Genomic DNA, 23,770 nt, shown 5'->3' with positions numbered 1-23,770 from the left:
GTAGAAGAAAACTTATCAACAAAATGTTTAACAGCCATACTGCTCAAGTATTACAGAGACCTAGAAAGCAATGTATATTGATTTTGCATCTTGTGATTAGCTCTTACACCATTGATTGTGAATATGAGGATCAGGAAACCTCTCCCCAGATAAGCACATATCACCAACACTTTGTATACAATTTCACAAGTTCACAGCCCTCACAAAGTCTGTTCATGAACTCCATTTTCAAAGGTGGTTAACAATTTCCAGATTGACTCATTTTTTTCACGCATATCCTAGAAATGCTACTTTCTCACAATCTTTAACTTATTTTATAAGCAAGCCAGTCTCACCAGTTAAAAACTACTTAGAATACTAATGAACACAAACACAAACATATCTGGCTTGAAAACATTTTATTAAACATTTCTGGGTATTGCTTCCTCTTTTAAGAATAAAAAAGACATTTCAATACAAACAAATCTTTTTTTTTTAAAGAATTTTTAAAAAATTTATTCATGAGAGACACACACACACACAGAGAGCGAAAGAGAGAGAGAGAGGCAGAGACACAGGCAGGGGAGAAGCAGGCTCCATGCAGGGAGCCCGACTTGGGACTCGATCCCGGGTCTCCAGGGTCACGCCCTGGGCTGAAGGTGGCACTAAACTGCTGAGCAACCCGGGCTTCCCCAATACAAACAAATCTATACTGAAGTTTTTCTCTTTTGTGTAAAGAAATATGAATGAACTGTGCATTAATATTTGACAGGAAAGTAGTTTACTGCCAAAACTTTAAGTATCTCAAGAACATAACAAATTCTAAACACACTAGGCGCATGCTGTTACTTCCACATTCTTGGGAATGGTCAACGATTAGCTTGTCTATGGCTTAGGATCTGTTTCTATGCTGGCTTCTTGAGCTTCTTCTACCTCTGAGAGCTTTTCATCATCTGCAATTGAGAAGAACCATGAAACTTCAGTCAAATTTGCTTAAATTATATGTTTAATGAATACATGACAACATTTTTATCCTTTATTAGGTGATATATTTGAAACAAAAATGGCAAAATGGCAGCCTATGACTGTCATCAGCTCACACAGTGTTTGGTTTTAAAAATGCTGTTTTGGTTGCTGGTGTTCATTAGTTAACTCAAAATGTAAAATCTATGTGATAGGATACATTAAAAAAAATCTAGGTTTTAGGTTTTTCTTAAAAACAATAAAAAAAAAAATAAAGAGGTCATGTAACATAGAAATTTCCAGTTGGAGGGCAGCCCCGGTGGCACAGCGGTTTGGCACCGCCTGCAGTCTGGGGTGTGATCCTGGAGACCCAGGATCGAGTCCCACATCGGGCTCCCTGCATGGAGCCTGCTTCTCCCTCTGTCTGTGTCTCTGCCTCTCTCTTTCTGTGTCAATAAATAAATAAAATCTTAAAAAAAATTCCAGTTGGAGACAGTCAATACAAGGAGCAGGTCTCCAGTTCCCCAAAGCACCTTCCATTCACTGACTATGCAAATGAGCTTATGCACTAATTACTTCACTCACTCACCACTGCCTGCCTGGGTCCTGAATTGTTACTTCATAGCAATAAACTATAATAACCAAGAAGAGTTCCAAATCTATCATCCTTGACTTTCTAAATATGAACCACTGTATGTGTATTTTAACTCAAAGGTGGTTAACAGAAAGCTGAATAGCATGAATACTTTCTAACATCATCCAGCTATATACTTCTGTTCTGAAACTGAAGGTGTACACTCTCAATAAGACGTATATTTTAAAAGGCACGGCCCTGGATCACCTAAAAGTCTAAAACGTCCCATTTGTAAAGGGGAAGGACAGGAAACCTGCATGGTCATCAGTCCCTGCCTATGATCAAATCCTGTCAGGTAGAAATAGCAACCAATCCCTGGCCTGGATGGGTAGTAATTTCCTTGGTCATTATAAATATTCATACTGTGACTATTTCTACTTACTTTCTAGTGTTTGCTGAAGTTCGTGGATGGTACTAAGTAGAACGTGAAACTGTTTCCGTCTCAATTCCAGCTGTATTAATGAGAAAAAATTAATACACATTGATCTATACACATATACATGTTACAGAGACTAATATATGTGTGCAAATACCTTATCTTCAACACTTTCTTTAATATGTGAAAGATGCTCTAGTTCTTTTCCCAAGGACTCTAGTTCCCTGAAAATAATAAAACAGTATTATAGTTTGCTAATTGGGGGAACAGAATTCAAAATTAATACCTAACTTTTTAGTTACTAAGTAGTATTTTAAAATTTTTAAAAAAGGACAAGAAATGGGACTGCCTGGGTGGCTCAGTGGTTGAGCGCCTCCCTTTGGCCCAGGGTGTGATCCTGAAGTCCCAGGATCAAGTCCCGCATTGGGCTCCCTGCAGGGAGCCTGCTTCTCTTTCTGCCTGTGTCTGTGCCTCTCTCTCTCTGTGTCTTTCATGAATAAATAAATAAATAAAAAATCTTAAAAAAAAAAAGGATAAGAAATTATTATACCCCATTATGATGAAACTTTTAAAGATTTTATTTATTTATTCATTCATTCATTCATTCATTCATGAGAGACGCAGAGAGAAAGAGGCAGAGACATAGGTAGAGAGAGAAGCAGGCTCCCTGCAGGGAGCCCAATGCGGGACTTGATCCCAGGACTCTAGGATCATGCCCTGGGCGGAAGGCAGGCACTCAACTGCTGAGTCACCCAGGTGTCCCCATGATGAAACTTTCAAGCTAGGGATGATCTCTTCTTAAATTCTAAGTATGCACTTTTTTTTATTAAATCAAATTTCCTGATAATTTTTAAAACATAGGAAAACACAGATAATAGATTATCACACCCCAAGAATTGGTAACTTTTAACATTTTATCATACTTATTTGACAAAAAATGTCTGTCTTCTTTCTTTTTTCTCCCTTGGTAAAAGAAATAAAACATTGCAGATTAACTTGAAATCTTCTTAGAACCTTATTGGCTGTCCTCTATACCAGACCTTTTCTCCTCCTCTGCTCCCTACTCACGCAATTACTATATCATTCAATCCTTTATATATATATATATATATATATATATATATATATATATATATATATATATATATATATTTATTCATGAGAACACAGAGAGAGGCAGAGACATAGGCAAAGGGAGAAGTAGGCTCCCGGTGAAGAGCCCAATGTGGGACTTAATCCCAGGACTTCGGGATCATGCCCTGAGCTGAAGGCAGATGCTCAACCACTGAGCCACCCAAGTGTCCCCCAATCCTTTTCCATACATATATTTGTTTCTCTAAATAATATATGGTATCAGTATATAATGGTGGGTACCTTTTATAAATGGTTATTATTCTGCATGTGTTACAGAGACTTAGGAGTAACTTAAAATTCATTACATCTTCTGTTTTTCTTTTCACTGATTATGTTTTTGAGATCTGAGTTTAAAAAGTATGTATCTAAAAAAAATAGTGTGTATCTAGTTTGCTCTTTTAAATTGCTCATTTAGGGACACCTGGGTGGTTCAGTGGTTGAGCGTCTGCCTTTGGCTCAGGTCATGATCCCAGAGTCCTGGGATCAACTCCTGCATCAGGCTCCTAACGGGGAACCTGCTTCTCCCTCTGCCTATGTCTCTGCTTCTCTCTCTGTGTCTTTCATGAATAAATAAATAAAATCTTAAAAAAAAATAAACAGTCATTTAGTATTCTATTATATAACCATACCACATTCTATTTATCTATTTTTGTTTGATATATATTATATGCATTTAATTTAGAATATAGACAGTAAGATCAGAGGAAGGAAAAAATTCAATCAAGCGGTAATAGAATATGTAATTTGGAAGATCTGAACCCCTCCTTCTGAAACAAATTATGTACTTCTGTAAAAATGGAATACATAGACTAATATGTAAATATTTATATATAAAGATAGTTCCTTTCAAAGTAAACTCTAAACTTACCTTAATGTCTCATGCCTGTCTGGATGGTGCTGGATCACTTTTGCTAAAGCATCATATTCTGAAAGATATAAAAATATTTAACAAATTAAGGTTTCTTTGAACATGGATATGAAAAAAATGGACACCTGCACCCCATTGTTTATAGCAGCAATGTCTACAATAGCGAAACTGTGGAAGGAGCCTCGGTGTCCATCGAAAGATGAATGGATAAAGAAGCTGTGGTCTGTGTATACAATGGAATATTACTCAGCCAATAGAAATGACAAATACCCACCATTTGCTTTGACATGGATGGAACTGGAGGGTGTTATGCTGAGTGAAGTCAATCGGAGAAGGACAAACATTATATGGTCTCATTCATTTGGGGAATATAAAAAATAGTGAAAGGGATTAAAGGGGAAAGGAGAGAAAATGAGTGGGAAATATCAGTGAGGGTCATGGAACACGAGAGACTCCTAACTCTGGGAAAGGAACAAGGGGTAGTGGAAAGGGAGGTGGGCGGGGGGATGGAGTGACTGGTGACGGGCACTTGATGGGATGAGCACTGGGTATTATGCTATATGTTGGCAAATCAACACCAATAAAAAATATACAAAAAAAAGCTAAATGTCAAAAAATATGGAAAACTATATCATGATTACTGGTTTTGGAAATAAAATGCAGAATGACTATAAAAAAAACCAAAAAACCAAAAACACTGAGGGATGGAAAGAGTACTGCCAATATCACTTGGTTCAACTCTAACTAAAATGGTGCATGATTTCAAAACTGTTCCAAACAAGGACTTTTGCTCCCACTCTATTTTTCCATTGACTTATCCTTAGGCAGGATATAAGAGGCCAGCATAGTATAAGTGAATTTAGGCTATTTATTGATCATTAAGTGCACCGATTCTAAAGAGGATCTTACTATTTGCCCAGCAAAGAAAAGATCTGCAGGGTAAATATATCCTACCATTCATTTCAGATCTTAGCAATAGCAAATTATACTTCTCATTCTCATTCTAAAGGTAAAGACTTCAGCAACTTAGAAACGATTTAAAATTCAGAAATGATAAAATTCCTTTCTTTTCCATTGAGACTTCCAAGTTTCCCTGTTATTTCCTGTTAACCTTGACCTGATGAATGGCAGCATTCATTTAAAAGCCTCAACTAATTGAGAAAAACACTGTGAAACCTTTTCAAATGATTTTAGATTGATAATAATTACCAAATAAGTTGGTAAATCCTGCTGTAAATTGGCCACCAAACTTGACCACTTGTATTTTAGAACAAGTTCAAAACCAAACTTTTTATTTTATTTATTTATTTTTTTTAAAGATTTTATTTATTTATTCATGAGAGACACAGAGAGAGAGAGAGGCAGAGACACAGGCAGAGGGAGAAGCAGGCTCCATGCCGGGAGCCCGACGCGGGACTCGATCCGGGAACTCCAGGATCGGCCCTGAGCCAAAGGCAGGCGCGCCAAACCGCTGAGCCACCCAGGGATCCCCAAAACCAAACTTTTTAAAATAAGGAACCAAAGATCTTAATTGGCTCATTAAAAAGTAAAATTTATTGTTTTGGAAATCAGCATATTAATTCAATAAAAGTGTGATTAAAATTTTTTTTTTTTTTAGATTACAAAATAATACATGATCAGTGCAGGAAAAAAGACCAGATGGTCTTTTTAACCCATAAAAACCCACAGCTCCAAAATAATCTTTAACATTTTCCATTTCCTTCTAGTTTTTCATATATAGGTCACAATTGTGATTATGTATTATTATTATTTTTTTGTATTATATTTTTTAATTTTTTATCTTCCTTTCTTTCCATTTACATTCTAGGAGGAGCAATGTCCTGGCCATTAAAATTATTTTGAAATAGTTTTTATGGACTGCAAGGAGGACATTACCCTAATTAAAAAACAAAAGAGATCAGGACAAAGCTAAATTTTAACCTTTCTCTTATTAGATATTTAGGCAGCTTGCAACTGTTCATTTGTTTTGTACTTAATAAAAACTCACTGAGCTTAAATTCTTTTCTTTTTTCTGGAAAGTAACTCCATGAAACAAACAAATAACAAACATCTAATTTACTTATGTGAATTGCCTTTGCTGATTAGCCATACCATGACTTAGGCAAAGGGGTCTGAAGATAGTTAAAAAAAAAAAAAAAAAAAGAATATTTAAGAAATATTTGGATAATTAGTACAATCCAGAAAAAAAAAAAAAAACAGTTTTTCAGCATAGCCTTCCTCATCCATTTTAAATAATAATACAGTTTTAAAGAATAAGTTTAGCTTCTAATTCTTTTTAATAATGCAGGTTGATTCTTGAAGATTTTACCACACAACATTAAAAACTGCATGAAAATAGTACTCAATAATAAAGTATTTGCACACTAAATCCCACAAAACCCTTACCTTGGCGATTTTTTCGTATTCGCTTTGCTTGAAGAATTTGCTTTTTGCACTCAGCAATTTTTTCATGTGCTCCAGCAATGCTACATTCTATACGAAAAGGTTCTTTTAAAAATAGTTGTAACAACATGTATAATCTTCATCCATTTTCAATTTTAAAATGTGTTAAATTCCATTGCTAATAAAATAGATGCTGGTATTTAAAAAACAGCTATAACCCAAAGTACTGCAATCATACCAGACTACAGTTTTGTAGCTAACATTTACAATGTTCTATTAATATTGTCATTGTTACTATTTTACCACTAACCAAAGAAAAATGTTAGCAGATATTGTCTCCTTTAGACCATAAAAATTAAAATTACATGGAAACATTAATTTACATTTCTTTACCTATTTCTTTGTAAATTTTTTCATAATTTTCCATTTCTCTGAGATTCATATCATATACCAGCAAAGTTTTGCCCATTGAAAATTCACATTGGGACAGTGTGCTCAGCATACGTTGGTACTGGCTGTATCTAATGAAAAAGAGAAACAGAATGAAGATTTTTTGTGAAATACCAAAGTTGAACCATTCTAGTACAGGCAAAGATTTACCAATTAAATCCTATCAAGTTCTGAATCATTTGCTTTATTTAAAATAATTTAGAATATCTTTCATTTATGTTTAATTTTTCCTAATGTGGTGTACTTGAATTTATAAACTGCTTTAATTACAAGTGCAAAGATAGGCCTGCTGTTCTTACCAATATAAGTTTAAAATACTTTTTAAAAATTTATTTATTTTTAACTTTTTAAAGGGAGAAGCAGACTCCCCCCAGGGAACCCAACATGGGACTCGATCCTAGGACTCCAGGATCACGACCTGAGCCAAAGGCAGATGCTCAACCACTGAGCCACCCCGGTGTCCCACTTTTTAAAATCTTTTAATCAAGATAATTTCTTATTCTCACAATTTTTTCACTCTTTATAATGATTTATGTGAAAAGCTAATTCAAGTGAGGGAAATTTTTCTAAGGCAAAAAGAGTTATTAAATATATATAAAATCTTGCAACTTTTTATTAGCTTATTTAAAAAAGAGAAAATTGAGGCACCTGGCTGGCTCAGTTGGTAGCGCAGGCAACTCTTGATCTCAGAGTTGTGAGTTCAAGCCCCACATTGAGCCTAGAGCTTACTTAAGAAAAAAAAAAAAAAACCTGAAAAGAGAAAATTTCATTTAGATATTTTATTTAACTAAATGTTTCTCTGCTAAAAGTGACCAGCTTAATGAGCCAGAATTTAATGCTTGTTTCTTACCACTACACTTTCTGCACATTTTAATAAAGATAAAGCAGGCCTCTGAAGAGAAATAAAGGCTAGAAAAATCTATACTTGGATGAACCCAGAGTTGCCTCCACTGGACATTGAAGGTGAGTGAAAATCTGAAATATTGACAGGCCCGTCTATTGGTTTAAACTCTCATCAGGACATTGGTATAGAAACAACAGTGAGATGAATTACCCCTCTTCCTGGGACCCGGAGTTGCACCATTTAATGAAACTTTTCACTAGCAGATTGATTCTTCGATCATCTCCGGCACCATCTCCATCAATTAAGAGACGCTTCCGTATGACTTCGTCTGGAGGGAAGAACAATGTGAATTAAAATGATGGTCTGGCTCTTGTTAACTTTCAGGGACAAATAACCAATATCACAACTTATTCATTTATCTAAAAGAAAACCACTGAGATGCAAATATACTTCATGCCACTACACTGTTCACTTAAGATGGCTAAGATGGCAAATTTTAGGTCATGTAGGTTTTATTACAATTTATGTATATGTTTTTATGTCACTATAAAGACAGTTATTGAGTGTCTATTGTGTGCCAGGCAGTGTACTAGGGATCAGGGTTATCACCTGTGCTCACAGAACTGGAAATCTTCTGCTGGGGTGCTGAGTAGAAATAGTTTTCAGGTAACATCAAGGAAGTAAGACTATGGTTCTTGGAGAACTTTTGGAAAAACATGTTCACACAGAAGGAAGGCTGAACTGTTCCTGTCTCTGACTAGTGTGAGGTAGTGGTAAAAGGCACAGAAAGAAAACATGTGAAAGAGGTAGTGGCAGATTGGGTGAAAATAATGAGAGATGGGTCAGAGAAATGGGAATGGATTTGTAGGAAAAAAAGAGTAATTTAGTTATTACATCTGTGATGTTTCTTTCCCCATGAAGACTTTTTTTTTTTTTTTAAACATGTTTGTCTCACTTTGCTCCAAGGGAAAGAAAAAGAAAATGAAATCAAAGGGCATATAATAACAATGAGTAATAAGTGGAGCTCCAATCTGCCTGTCTGGCAGCCCTGAGCTAGTGTTCTTGCTGGACAAAATAATGCTGGATCATGACAAGAGAAAGGGCATACTGAAACCCAAGAAAACATAATTTTTAAAAAAGATTTATTTATTTACGTTAGAGAGAGAGAGAGAGAGAGCTAGAGCATGCCGGGAAAGGGGCAGGAGAGAATCCCCAAGCCAACTCCTCCACTAAGCAGCTAGCTCACATGACTTGAACCAAAACCAAGAGTTGGAGGCTTAACCAACTGAGCCACCTAGGTACCCCAAACATAATTTTCATCTATCAGTTTGGCAAAGATCAAAATACCCAATAAAAAGCATTCACAAGGATACTGAGAGAAACAGCACTTACACTGATGAGATGTAAACTGGTATGCTCTTTGTGGGGCAAATGGGCTATAACAAACAATATTTAAAAGGCACATATCTTTTTTTTGACCCCAGAGCTCCAATTCTAGGAATTCGTCCCATAGATAACATGTGTACCCAACCACAAAGATAAATGTAAAGGGATGTTCTTAGTGCTGTTTGTAGTAGGAAGACTGCAAACCTAAACATGTACCAATAAGAGACTGGTTAAGTTATGAAAACTTCATATAATGTAATATTATGCAGCCAATAGTGTAGATGTATACACTGCTGCCAAAAAATCTCCTTTGGTACATGAAGTGAAATGAAAACAAAACAGGTGCAGAGAAGCACACAGTTTGCTGCCATTTGTATAGAAAAGGAGGAGGCTTTGTGTATGTATGTGGATGCACATGTGCACATCACACATGTATGTGTGTACTCAGAATATCTTTGGAAGGAACACAAAAAACTGGTGATAGTGGTTTCTTCTGGTGAGAGGGACTACAGAGAGGATGAGAAAAAATTTAATTTTCTGTATCGTTTCACCAAATTGTGTTTGCTTTTCACCACGTGCATGCATTATTTTTTTTTAAATGAATTTTAAAGTGTGAATAATTCCTGGAGAGCCTGCATGATGAATCAACAGCAAAATCTTTAAACAATAGTTCCTGTGCGTAGGCAGAAGTATTTTTGAGTGCAGGTGCAGTGGAGATAAACTTTTGGAAGGCAGGTGGCTGCAGTTTTAAAATCTGTTCTGTGACATCAGATAAACATTTTTAGAATTGGGTTTTGTTCTCAGAGTCATGGCTTTGACAGGCAGCTCAAGTTATCGATTCATCACTTATTTTAATTTTACACTTTTAAAATACAAACTAATACTTTCAGTTTTTGACCACCAACAATGTTATTTGAGGAGCCTGAGACAAAACAGTTCTCAAAGAGATTAAAATGCAGAAAATGAATTTTTTTTATTACACATATGCTTTAACTTTGTTAAAAGTAAATCTCCAGCAGGTGAGCAGTCTGATGTTTGACACTGTTCAATTCCTTTCTTTTGTTCAATTTCTCGTTTTCTTATCTTTGCTCTCCCATACCCCACCCCTGAACAAACCCCATCTTCCTCCCAGATACCTGGGCATCCTACTCTATTGAGGACCAGGGATAATAGGGAACAGCAAAATTGGAGAATAAATACCCTAAGGGGGAAACTACTACCACTGCTGGTTTTTCAAGAGCTTTTTAAGTTTTGGTGACTAACTAAAAATGTTTCAAGCACATTTTGCGATCATTCCAGCTGCATATTTAAGATCTGTGTACTTTGGGAATCCCTGGGTGGCTCAGCGGTTTAGCGCCTGCCTTCGGCCCAGGGTGTGATCCTGGAGTCCCGGGATCGAGTCCCACGTCAAGCTCCCTGCATGGAGCCTGCTTCTCCCTCTGCCTGTGTCTCTGCTGTCTCTCATGAGTAAATAAATAAAGTATTTAAAAAAATATCTATGTACTTTTATATATGCAATATCCCAATTATAAAAGTTTTTGAAAAGTGTTTAGAACACTGTACAGGCCAAATAACCTTGGGGAAAAGGTTCATGAGGACCTTATGTCTTATTCATTCTGTTTCCTCTCCAACCTTTCACATGGGTCTTTACACTTCTGGTGGTCAATAAATATTTTTAAATTAGACTTGTGGTGCCTGCCTGGGACTATTTGCCCTCCACAGAGCTTTCTCTCTCTCTTTCTTTCTCCAAAGACTTTATTTATTTATTCATGAGAGACACAGAGAGAGAGGCAGAGAGAGAGAAGCAGGCTCCATGCAAGGGGCCCGACATGGGACTTGATCCCAGGTCTCCAGGATCACGCCCTGGGCTGAAGGCAGTGCTAAACCACTGAGCCACCTGGGCTGCCCAGAGCTTTGTTTCAATAAAACACTAACAAGGACCAGCAGGCAACTATCTTATTTTCAGGTCCGAAGCAGAGATTTCTCTTCTTGTACAAAAGACATGAATACTTGATCCATGAGCACATGTGTCCATAGGGTACTGGAGTGGTTCTGAGGATGTGAGATAAAGACCTGAACTCTTTCGCTCTGGGTAGAGAAATAACATGTATATGAACACACATGCAGAGGAGGCTAGCATTGTTGAGTGAGTGATGCAGAAATGCACCAAAAGAGATTAGGAGGACAGCAACTTTTGGCTTGGGGGAATCAGGGCAAGTGCAATTTGGGCGCTCATTTCATACTTAAAAATCATCAATCAATGGGGTGCCTGGGTGACTTGTTGGTTAAGCATCTGACTCCTGGTTTTCTGTTCAGGTCCTGATCTCAGGGTCATGTGATTGAACCCTATGTTGGACTCTGCACAGAGTCTGCTTGTCCCTTTCCTTCTGCTCCCCCTCTCCTCACGTTTCCCCCCCCCTCAAATAAATAAAAATAGAATAACATCTTTACAAAAATCATCAATCAAGAAATCTATAAAGTATTTTAACAACATCTACCTAAACTTCAAAGAACATATACCCTTTGGCCCAACAATTCTAGATAAGCTTGCCTGTATGCAATATGACTATGTCCATGAACCAGGCACTATATAAATTTTGGTACAAGAATATCATGGAATACTATGAAGCCATAAAGAAAAAACAAAGAGTGAGGAAATGTTTATGTGCTTATACAGAGATCACTTAAGATAACTTGATAAAAGAGCAAGGTGAAGAACAGTATGTATAGCATGTTTCCTTTCACACATGGATTTTAAATGAGGGGGGAAATGAGAATATATGCTTATATTCATACAAATACCCTGAAATGAGATACAAGAAATAAAAGGGGTTATCAAGGGAGAGGGTCAGTGTAAGTGGAATAGAGAACAGGCTGGGAGATGGGGACCTATCTTTTTGTATTATTTGACTTTTGAACCATATGAGCACTCACAATCTGTTAGCCGTTGTTTATAAAAGAAAGTTATGATTATGATGATGGTATCACAGGTGTCTGCATATGTGCAGATGTATCAAATTGTACATATTAAATATGTAGTTCTTTGTATAAAATTATTCCTCATAAAGCTATTTAAAGGGGGGGGCACCTGGCTGGCTCAGTCGGTAGAGCATGCAACTCTTGATCTTGGGGTTGTCAGAGCCCCACACTGGGTATAGAGATTATTTAAAAAAATAAAATCTTTGGGGAACCTGGTTTGCACAGTCAGTCGAGCCTCCAAATTTTGATTTTGGCTCAGGTTGTGATCGCAGGGCCTGAGTGGGGCTCTGTGCTCAACATGGAGTCTACTTAAGACTCTCCCTCTGCCCCTCCCCCTGCAAATAAATAAATCTTAAAAATATATTTAAATAAATAAATATTTAATAAGAGGAAAAACATTAAAAAGCAAGCTAAAGTTCCTTCCCTGTCCCTATCCCAGGCAGGGAGAAGAAAGCTGTGAGCTCTAGTAGAGGTGGAAAATGAAAGTTTGGATGTGGAACATGTGAACATTAGAACATTAAAAAGGTTGGACAGATCTTGGGACCTAAGGACAAAAAGACAGAGGTCAGAAAGTGGGAGATGCACTAGTGAATGCCATACTAGTGGACTTGGACCTTGCCGGTAGGCAGCTAAGAGTTGTTTAAGATTTAGGAGCAGGATTTTCTAGGAGGATTAAGCTGATGGCAATGTACAAAATGGACTGCAGCTGGGAAAAGCCTAAAGGCAGGGAATCTATTAGAAGGCTTCCAAAGCACATGCAGTAGGAGCTAAAATGGCATGAAAGTAAGAAATTAGAATCACAAGTCCTGGGGCAGGTTAGGACGAACAGAGACTAGGTTAGGAAAAGGCAGGGGCTGATGCCAAGGTGCCACGTGTAGGAGTGTGGTAGGTCCAATTCTGGTAGCACCAGAGATTCCCTGTCCCAAGTCCTTCTCCCAATTCAGCCCTATCCCTCTTCCCTCCAAGGGCATTTCTTTCTTCATAGCCAAACCCCTGGGCCAAGGTCAGAAAGTGGGGCCAACGTTCTGGTTAGTCCATATAGGCTTTACTTTGTGTGTGTGTTTTGATGGGGGGGGGGGAGGGGGACACCAAATTTCACTTCATCTGTAAAATGGGAATAACATATTTACTATGAAGGAATGCTGTGAAACTTTATGGGAATGAAACTATATAAAGGAGCACAAGGCCTTTTTGATGGGAAAGCAAAACAAAACAAAAACAGCTATCCGTATATTTATGTTAAATTTAATCCACAACTTGTATCATCCTGAAAACGTTAAAAAAATGAGTGAACACCGTGAAAGGTATATTTAAAGATATATAGATACATCTGTATAACCGTGTAGATCTATATTATGTACTTTGGTATTCAGAGTTTTGCCTACGTAAGATTTCTCCCAAACTTGATTCCGTCTCAAGCTTCATATTGTAAAGCCACAGTATCATGTTGTAAGTAACACAGTATAGAGAGTTGTTGCCTAAATGATTCTCTGGTAATAAAAAACTCTGAAATAACCAGATAAAATACAGAGCACTGCTCCAGCAGGAACAAAGTTAAAACAAAAGGTAAAGATGGCAGTTTGAAAACAGACTATCCTTTTTATTTTTTAAAAGATTTTATTTATTTATTCATGAGAAACAGAGAGAGAGAGAGAGAGAGAGAGAGAGAGAGAGAGAGGCAGAGAGAGAAGCAGGCTCCTTGCAGGAAACCGGACGTGGGACTCGATCCCAGGTCCCCAGGATCACACCCTGGGCTGAAGGCGGCGCTAAACCACTGAGCCACCAGGGCTGCCCAGCCTAACCTTTTTAAATGTAAAGAACGACTGCTGATGGTTCCTAATGCAGATGACATGAGCTTTATCATTTTTAATGGTATCTCACCAATTAGCAGTAGACCAAACACACCTAAAACATATGACTTCATAAATCATCATCTTTCTTTAAGCTCTCTATAAGCAACTTAAATACTAATATTATTAATTCTGGCAGGCCTTGGCCCACCCTACAAAAACAGTAAGCATGGCTTAGAAACTCTTTTAATGATGTTATCAATATTATTCCTTAGTCATCATGATTGCTTTCTTTACTGACTATGAGGATCAGTGCCATCTGGAAAAGCTTTTAACCCCAAATGCCTAACATCTGCCCCAAGAATACTGCTTTTCCACCTGATTTTAGGCTTGTAGGAAGAATTCCTACTGGATTCAGTTAGAGTTGTACTGTAATTATACCCATCAAATGTCTGCCTGCTATTCAGAATCAATTTAAAATCAGTTATGAAACATGTATGCTCATTAAGCAAACATTTGCTCATTAATTTGGGATACATTTTAGATCTTTGTCTTATATGCTGACCTATACCTAGAAAAAATATGTGATTACTAAGTCACTAAATAAGCCTCAAAAAGTCCTTTCAAGGAGTTAGATTTTTAATACCCCACTTTCCATAAACAGAGAGGCAGGAAGAAATGACTGCTTTACAGTCACTAGACCAACTCTCCTTCTCCAAGCCTCTGGTCTCAGATGACACTGCCATTTTAGCTGTGTTCTCATTTTATCACGGAAAGGACAATCTCTCATAAACCTCGACTAACATTCCTTTCAAAACCCATCATTGTTATTCCCTCACAGGAGCTATTAAGACCTTGATTACAAAACAAGTTTTCAGAACATCTTGGAGGAAATATTCAAAAGAGGAAAAAGGAAAACAATTTGGAAGATAATGGTAGGCCAACTTTCAAAACTTCCTTTTTAAGGGATAGGTCAAAGCTTGACAACCAGTAGCAAGAACTTCAAGGTTAATGTAACCTCCTGCTCGGGCTAAGCTACCCTCAAACCGGCCTCCCGAAACTGCAAGACCTCACAGCATAGCAATCTCACCTGCATTTAGGAAAGAGCAATCCTGTGACCTACCAGTGAAGATTAGCATTTCCTTTCTAAAAGCAGTTTAGCAAATAATTCTGTTAGCCTGGAAATGCACCATTTTTTTTTTCTTGGTGTTCCTAAACACTATGGATCCAAACTGAAAAGTATGGGAAGGGACAACAAATTATTTAACACTTTGAGACAGGATGAATTTGAAACAGTTGGCTACTAAGAGCAACGTAGCACTATGCATCAAAAATAAAAGTACAAAAAAAAACATAAAAAAATAAATAAAAAGTACATATATTCTTTAACCTGTCTTCTAGAAATTACTCCCACAGGTATGTGAAGACATCTATACAAATATCTCCATTGGAATACTACTTGTAAGAGTAAAAAACTGGACATAACTAAATGTTTAGTGGAGAATTAATTTTTCTTAAAGATATGAGAGAAAGAGAGAGAGCATTCCTTCACGACGGGGGTGTGGGAGGGGATGGGGTGGGGAGGGAGAAGCTGTCTCCCTGCTGAGCAGGGAGCCTGATATGGTTTTTTTTTTTTTTTTTTTTAAGATTTTCTTTATTCATGACAGACACACAGAGAGAGAGACAGAGACACAGGCAGAGGGAGAACCAGGCTCCATGTAGGGAGCCCGACGTGGGACTCGATTCCCGGCCTCCAGGATCACACCCCAGGCCGAAGGCGGCGGCACTAAACCGCTGGGCCACCAGGGCTGCCCCTGATATGGGTCTTGATCCCAGGACGCTAAGAGCATGACCTGAGCTGAAGACGGACGCTTAACTGACTGAGCTACCCAGGTAACCTGAGAATTTTAAAAAATATAATAGGACACTACACATTTATACAAAAGAATGAGGTATAAAGAGCTCTAAGATATAATGATTACAGAAGTATAACACATAGAAGAGTGTGTAAATGTTTGCATAAAATTTTAAAGTATATATAAATAGTGGCCAACCAACTAATATATACATAATGCTTGCAATATGCTAAGTGTTTTTTTACATATAAACACACTTAATCTGCGCAACAGCCCTATAGATATTGTTACCCCTATTTTAGCTGTGAAGGAACTGAAAGTTAGTTACTCAAATTAAATGTCCCTGGAAGTAAGGAGTAGAGCTGAGACTCAAACTAACAAGCTTGGCACCAGAGAAGGTGTTTTTCACCCTTTACAGGCACTTAAAAATCATTCTGAAAAGGTACACTGAAGACCAGTTTATAGTGATTACTTCTGAAGAAGGATTAGCCATAGAAGGTGAAGAGGGGAGGGTTTTCACTTGTCACTTGGTGCGTCTTCTCTTGAATTGTCTGACACACATTACTTTTCTTTTAAAAAAACACCAATACTGGTTATCTGGAGAGTGAGCTTATCGGTCATTCTTAGTTATTTTTCTCCGTTTCTTCTACATTGTAAGCTCTATTCTATGTTCTTTAATAAATCTATGATGTGTTAGGAAAAAAAACTGGCTTGACTTATGACAAGAGGAGAGACTAGGGCCATGTAAAAACAGTGTGCATGCAGATTCCTTTTAGATTTATCATTAAATCACCACTGCTCATGGGTTATTAAGCTGAATTACTTATGGCTCATTGCTTTAGATTACTTATGGTAAAATAACACGTAGCCCCTCCTTTCAAGAAGCTTAAAATCACTAAAACAATTTTGAAGGCCAACAATATTAAGTCACAAAATGGCAGTGGAAAGAACAGTAAATAATATGGTTTGCTTTCTCCATGTAAATATTGATCTCTCATGAAATACTTAAGGCTAGTCTAAATACATGGTAATGTCCAAGTCAATTACTTAAGCAAAAATTAAATACATTTTTTTAAAAAAAGAAAAATAGTGTTCAGGTCCTTCTGTTTTTCTCTAGACTTACTTAAATGTTTAGAGTGTGGAGCTAATAAAGTCAAGGTTGAAACTCCAATCTTGCTTTGAGGAACCATTTATCTTGGCTAAAGAAACATTACTTAATAGTTGCCCTGCATCAGTAACCCCTGTGCTGGGATCACAGCCAACAGAACCAAGTGGTCAAATCCATTGGCACTAGTGAAAAAAAGAAAAAGCCAAACAAACTCCGTGACCACAAATGTCCAATTAACATTGGATCAGCAATGGAAATAGGAGTAACAGCAGCAGCAGGCACTTATACAGCATTTATACACTCCTATTTGAGGACCATACATCTTATTTGTTCCTTTCACTCTGAAGAGTGTCCTAGTTTGGACAAGAGATTAAATAGTCAATTCTGAAGTGCTCTACCTATATCATCACACCTCACCCTTGAAGAAACCCTAGAAAGTATGTATTATTATCTTCCTTTTGCAGATGAGAAGGTCAGCTCTGCCGTAGGGCAAGATACACAATCACATTATTAGAAAGCCATAGTCCAGTTCCATTATTCTGTCACATTGTTCAAAGGCATGTTAAAAACAATTATCTCAAGTTCTAACAAGCATATATTCAAGCCTTATACTTTCTAATCAAAAACTCAAAACATGTATACAATAGAATATTACTCAGCTATACAAAAGGAAATCTTGTCATTTGTAAAACTATGGATGGACTCTGCGGGTATTATACTAAATGAAACGAGTCAGAGAAAAACAAATACCATATGATTTCACTTATAAGTGGTATTGAAAAAACAAATGAACAATCCAAAAAAACCAAAACAAAAACAGGTGTTTTTAGAGGGACAGGGTTTTTGGAGGGTGGGCGAAATGAGGGAAGGTCAATTGTATGGTGATGGATGGTAATTAGACTTACCATGACAATCACTTCTGTAGTGCATACAGATATCAAACTATGTTATACACCTGAACCTAATGTTATATACTAATTTTACTTCAATTAAAAAAAAAATACTGTCAAAACCAACAAGCTGTATTCAATGGAATGTACAGTCATACTCTGCTCCCAGCTACCTCCTTCTCATCTCCCATCTGTGCTCTGGCACACTGATGTATGTACATAGTGTTCTTGGTACTGCAAAAGGTGCTTCTGAGTGGCTGGGTCAGTTTAGCATCTGACTCTTGATTTCGGCTCAGGTCGATCTCAAGGTCATGAGATTAAGCCTTGTGGTGGCTGGAGTTGGGTGTGGAGCCTGCTTACGATTCTCTCTCTCTCAAAAAAAAAAAATGCTTCTGAAATGGTTTTTATCAGGGTCTAACACCGTTTAACACCTTTTAAATTGGGATGCCTGGGTGGCTCAGTGGCTGAGTGTCTGCCTTTGGTTTAGGTCGTGATCCCCGGAGTCCCAAGATCGAGTGCCACATTGGACTCCCTGCATAGAGCCTGCTTCTCCCTCTGCCTGTGTTTCTGCCTCTCTCTCTCATGAATAATTTTAAAAAACCTTTAAATTAACACATACAAAATACAAACTGTAAACATAGTTTAACAGTGACAACATAATGCTGGGGTGGCAACTGGGAGGAGAGAGAATGGCTTTGCCAAGAACTAGCTATGTGACAGTAAGTCACTCACTTCCCAGGACCTTTTATTTTTCCACCTATAAGATGGCAGTGTTGGTGAGAATATCTACAGTTCAGGATCCATAGATGACAATATCATGTCTCTCTCTCCCTCCCTCTGAGGTGGGCAGTTCCTCAAATTAACCAAAGTGTCTTTGTACAGGGTGCAGGGAATAAAGAACTTCTCCAAAAGTCCTAGTCCGATTAGATAGGCAAACTGGTAGGCAAGGATTACGAGGGGACAGCATCCTGCCAGGTACCTCAAACTTGAAATAGGACATCAGCTGTCCTTTTAGCTCGAGACAGGTAGTGGTACTCCTTCAAGAACTTTGCAGGATGACTGTAACTCCTGTCTTTGCTGCCATCATCCTAATCCAAACCCACCTTGACTCTCAAAACACTTCTCACTGGCCTCCCAGCTTCCATTCTTACCTTCCTAAAACCCATTCCCTATACAGCAACCTAGAATGATCAAAAAGAAGTATGGGATTACTAATTTTTCTGCTTAAAAGCCTCCAATCATAGCTAAGTACCCACAGAAGACAATCAAACCTCCTTTCCATGGCTTAGGTGGCTCTGGGCAAGCTCCTGTTTACGTCTCCTTTGGTATCACACTCATCCTGACCCACCAGGATACCACCCCTTATCTTATTCCTTATCTTCTCTACAGGGCAGAACTTATTTTTGCCTCAGGCCCTTGCACTAGTTGTAACCTGTCCAGAATCCTTTCCTGGACTCTTCGCAGGGGTGATGCCTTCAGGCCTTACTCTAAAGGTCACTTTTCAGAAAGGTCATCATACTTGACTGTTGGCAGCCCTCTTCCATTGTGGTCTTTCATATTCCATCCAGTTTGTTCTCGGAATTTAGGTAATTTCAGAGCTTAGTTAGGTTCTTTATCAGAAATTAACTATTATTTGATTGCATGCTACTGCTTCTGTCCTCCAAGCAGAAGCCGGGTCTTCCTCGGTAGTTTATTGCTGTAGACAGCACCTCGAATTGGACCCAGAAGGTATGCAATATATTGTTGATCAATCATACCCACTACTCACTTCTGCTTTTCTTTCTTTTTTTTTTTTTTTTATTTATTTGTTCATGAGAGACACACAGAGAGAGAGGCAGAGACAGAGGGAAGAGCAGGCTCCTTGCAGGTAGCCTGATGCGGAACTAGATCCCAGGACTCCAGGATCATGCCCTGAGCCAAAGGTAGATGCTCAACCACTGAGCCACCCAGGCGTCCCACTTCTGCTTATTTACCAAAATCCCAGTTGATGAAAACCATGTTTACAGAGGATTGCCTGCACAAGTTACAAAGTTACACTTTGTCCATTCTTCTATAACCTAAGTATTCTTAAAACCAATTAGCAAAAAAACCTTGTTCTGAAATAAGGCAGAGCAACAGAAGTGTTCAGTTAAACCACCTGACCTATTGGCTTTCGGATGCTCTTCTTGAGCCTTCTTTGACCTAGCCAGGGATGTGCCAAGAAACAGCCCTATGATCATCAAGAGGTTAAGGATACGACACTAGCTTTTTTTTTTTTTTTTTAAGATTTTATTTATTTATTCATGATAGTCACAGAGGAGAGAGAGAGAGAGGCAGAGACACAGGCAGAGGGAGAAGCAGGCTCCATGCACCGGGAGCCCGACGTGGGATTCGATCCCGGGTCTCCAGGATCACGCCCTGGGCCAAAGGCAGGCGCCAAACCGCTGCGCCACCCAGGGATCCCGACACTAGCTTTTCTTTATGCGTACCCTATATATCAACTTTAACTTCAGTGTTTAAATCAGAAAGTGGGGACACCTGGGTGGCTCAGTGGTTGAGCATCTGCCTTCAGCCCAGGGTGTGATCCTGGAGACCCAGGATCGAGTCCCACATCAGGCTCCCTGCATGGAGCCTGCTTCTCTCTCTGCCTATGTCTCTGCCTCTCTCTCTCTCATGAATAAATAAATAAAATCTTAAAAAAAAAAAAATCAGAAAGTGTCTGTCCTGTGTAACTAATGTTGCCTTCTCTCATGTACACAAGATCACAAGTGGACCATGTCCTGCCTGTTGGTACGAATTAGTACAAGAGTTACTTCTGGCTGTCTTAATGCACCAGATTTAACCCACTGCATTTTCAGGATTACCCTACTTCTAACTTCCTCTTGTCTTCCCTCCTCTCAATGCTCTTTTTGCCCTATTTCCTCATGGATTATTTTTTGTTTTCACATTATGGTGAGCTGCCTTAAATATTGTCTAGAATATGTCGTTTAAATGGATTAAGTATTAAGGGCTACAACAGCAATATATATAAAATAATATGGTTAACAGGTGAAAGGCTAACTTGTTCTAGAAAAGGGAAGAGATGAATATTTGAAGTGGGCCTTGAAGAACAAATGGCAGTTACCAGGCAGAAAAGGGCAATCAATCTGTGCAAATACAGAGATGAAAAAAGCACAGTCCTCATCAAAGGAAAATGAAGGAAAGAGAAATAGACCAATTCTTACATTGAATGGTATTTGTTGGGACGCCTGGGTGACTCAGCAGTTAAGTGCCTGCCTTCGGCTCTGGTCATGATCCTGGGGTATCGGGATTGAGTCCCACATCGGGCTCCCTGCATGGAGCCTGCCTGTCCCTCTGCCTATGTCTCTGCCTCTCTCTGTGTCTCATAAATAAAATCTTAAAAATAATAGTGTTTGTTGAACGTTACTGTATGTTGGACTCAGCGCAAACCACTACAACTTTTATTGCATTTAAACCTTTAAAAAACCCTGAGATTTTTTTTTTTTAAAGGTTTTATTTTTTTATTTGACAGAGAGAGAGTGTGCACAAGTGGGCAGAGTGAGAAGAGAGAAGCAGGCTCCTCACTGAGCAAGAAGCCCATGTGGGGCTTGGTCCCAGGACCCTGGGATCATGACCCAAGCTGAAGGCAGACCCTTAACCGACTGAGCCACCTAGGTGCCCCAGATTTTGTTCTTATCCCCATTTATAAAGAATGAAACTGAGGCTCAAAGAGGTTAATTAACCTATACAAGGTCAGACAGCTTATAAGGGGGAGAGTGGGGTCTCCTGTGGCCTCTAAGGATGTGTGTGTGTGTGTAGAGGGGAGGGGGGGGCATTTGACTGAAGTTAATACAGTTACTAGAACTCATTTCCCATTTCCTGTGTTGACCCTACCTTAATGAATACATAGAGAGGTAGCACAATCACACAGTCACTAGACAGAAGCCTGGACTAACCACCAGCCCTTCCCCTCACATCCATTCCCATCATCTCTTACTAGGACTAGTGCAGCAGTAGCTGAGCAACCAGATGCACCATAGTGACGAACATGAACTCTGGAGCCAGACTGCCTGGTTTTGAGCTCAGGCTCTATACTTTATTCATTGCAAGAACTCGGGCAGGTTGCTTAACCTCCTTGCATCCTTGCATCTGTAAAATGGAGTTAACAATTAGAACACTCCTTGACACATGATGAGCATAAATGTTAGAACTTAACTCTTCTCTTCCCTTACTTTCATTCTTCACCTAGTGGAGCGTAGCGGGGTTCTTTTTTTTTTTTTTTTCTTTAAATGCAATTCTGACCACACCACACCAATGTTAAAAACTGTTTCCCGGGCAGCCCCGGTGGCGCCTTCAGCCCGGGGCGTGATCCTGGAGACCTGGGATCCAGTCCCGTGACGGGCTCTCTGCATGGGGCCTGCTTCTCCCTCTGCCTGTGTCTCTGCCTCTTTCTGTGTCTCTATGAATAAAAAACAAAAACAAAAACAAAAACAAAACAAAACAAAAAAACAAAAACCCCGTTTCCTGTTGCCTCAGAAATCTCTGGCTATAACTTCTTAATTTCTAGCCAATATTCATCATCTTTGAGTTCTTTCAACACTTTGGGGCCTTTGCACAAGTGGTTCCCCATCTGGAACACCGGTCCAACTACAACTATTCATTCTTTAAAAATGAGATTAAAAGTAACTGTCTTAGGGAAGCTGATCTTTGAGGACGGATAAGCAAGCTTTGTGACATAGGCCTACAGTTCCCAACCTTGTACTTCCCCCCTGCAGTAACATTTGCCACCCTTGAAACTGATTATCCAAGGTGTCTTTCCACCAGACTGGAATCTGGGGGGGGGGGGGGGGGGGATGGGGGGGGTAGGTCTTGCCTATTGTTACTGGACCCTGATCCCAAGCAAGGCCTAGCCTAGATAGGACAAATAAAACCGGAATGAGGCAAAGTTGAAATTTCCCACGAAGGTCCTGGACCTTTACGAGCCTCGCACTTCACTACCTCTTACCATGAATTTAGGCCCGCTACTCCACTTCCCACTGCGGGCTCCTTAAAGTGGAGATCCTGCCTGCTGCCCCCCAACTATTCAGAAGCATCTACCCTTCCCGGCCACTGGCTCCTCAGATAAACACGGCGCCCCCGACGTGCCCTTCCCAGGTGTTAAAGAACTTCCTTCCTCCTCCGCTGGAACCTTCGTAGGCGCTCGCTCCAGGTGCCCACCGTGCCCGCCCCGCCCCGCCCCGCGCCCTAGTCTACTTCCGACCTCGGTCCCTGGGTCTCCGCACGCCTGGATCCGCCCTCCCTCTCCACAAACCCAGTCTCCGTCCTCCGATTCCCGCCCGCGAACCAGCGTCCCCCACACAGATACACGCACCGACAAGCCTCCGGCCTCCTCTCCCCCAGGCCGGGCACACTCACTCCCTGATGGTCTCCCAATGCGCGGTCCGCGGCGGTCCTCGCGGGGCGCGGCCCCTCCCCCCCACCCCCCCGAGGCTGTCGCGATCCGCGGCGCGGTCTGGGGCTGCTGCCCCTCCCGACAGGGCAGAAGGCTCCTCCAGGGTCCCCCTCCGAACGCGGGCACCGCTACGGCTCGGGCCGTGGCGCCCCCCCACAGCCCTCTCACCGCCGGCCGCGCAGGCCCCGCAGGCCCCGCAGGCCCCCGCTTCCTCCCCTTCGCCACTCCGCCGACCCCGTGTGCCCGCCGACCGCCCGGGCCCCTTCCCGGGACCGCCCGCCCGCGGCTCCCGGGCCCCACGCGCGCCCCCGGCACAGCCTCCCCGCGCTCCGAGCAGCGGCCCGGGCGCACGCGGGCCCCGGGAGGGCGGACAGGGGAGCCGTCCCCGCGCCCCGAGCCCCGCGCGGCCTCCGAGCACCAGGCCGGGCGCCCGCGGGCCCCGAGGGGGGAGCCGGGGTCCGGGGCGGCCCGCGGGGCTCGGGGAGCGGCGGGGCAGGGCCTACACCGTCAGTCCACGGCTCCCATGGCGTGCCGCGGCGGCGGCGGCGGCGGCGGCGCAGGCTGAGGCGGCGGTTGGCGGCGGCGGAGGTCAAACTCCCCACAATGCAGCGGGTAAACAGCCATGGAGGAGGAGGCGGCGGCGCCCGCGGCCGACACCGCTCCGCCCGCTCCGCCGACT

At 40.5% G+C, this 23,770-nt stretch overlaps 1 protein-coding gene across 4 annotated transcripts; it reads right to left on the bottom strand.

The window, feature by feature from the left end:
* Positions 1 to 61: 61 nt before the first annotated feature.
* Positions 62 to 23,109, bottom strand: THOC7 (THO complex 7). 4 transcript variants are annotated; one of them, XM_038565947.1, is made up of 9 exons: positions 21,872 to 22,508; positions 21,637 to 21,788; positions 7,862 to 7,979; positions 6,751 to 6,878; positions 6,361 to 6,535; positions 3,955 to 4,012; positions 2,110 to 2,176; positions 1,959 to 2,028; positions 62 to 932 (listed from the first exon to the last, which is right to left on the bottom strand). In XM_038565947.1, the coding sequence occupies exons 5-9, from the start codon at positions 6,485 to 6,487 to the stop codon at positions 865 to 867; spliced, it is 390 nt and encodes a 129-aa protein (XP_038421875.1). In that variant the 5' UTR covers positions 6,488 to 6,535; positions 6,751 to 6,878; positions 7,862 to 7,979; positions 21,637 to 21,788; positions 21,872 to 22,508; the 3' UTR covers positions 62 to 864. The 4 variants fall into 4 exon arrangements, with proteins under 4 accessions (XP_038421875.1, XP_038421872.1, XP_038421874.1 ...); XM_038565944.1 differs by having other exon boundaries at positions 6,361 to 6,462; XM_038565946.1 differs by having other exon boundaries at positions 6,361 to 6,447.
* Positions 23,110 to 23,770: the final 661 nt, after the last annotated feature.

The sequence above is a fragment of the Canis lupus genome, chromosome 20 (genome assembly GCF_011100685.1).
Source record: "Canis lupus familiaris isolate Mischka breed German Shepherd chromosome 20, alternate assembly UU_Cfam_GSD_1.0, whole genome shotgun sequence".
Classification (NCBI taxonomy): domain Eukaryota; kingdom Metazoa; phylum Chordata; class Mammalia; order Carnivora; family Canidae; genus Canis; species Canis lupus.
The sequence above is the reverse complement of the archived record's forward strand: the minus strand, read 5'-3'. Positions and strand labels throughout refer to the sequence as shown.

What these genes read in the sequence shown, in the direction of transcription:
- THOC7 (XM_038565945.1), bottom strand. Translation starts at nt 6,859, where the DNA reads ATGCTGAGCACACTGTCCCAATGTGAATTTTCAATGGGCAAAACTTTG. An exon ending in AAAAATTTACAAAGAAATAG is followed by an intron (nt 6,463 to 6,750) that starts GTAAAGAAATGT and finishes TATTTTTAAAAG; the next exon opens with AACCTTTTCGTATAGAATGT. An exon ending in GACAGGCATGAGACATTAAG is followed by an intron (nt 2,177 to 3,954) that starts GTAAGTTTAGAG and finishes TATTATTTTCAG; the next exon opens with GGAACTAGAGTCCTTGGGAA.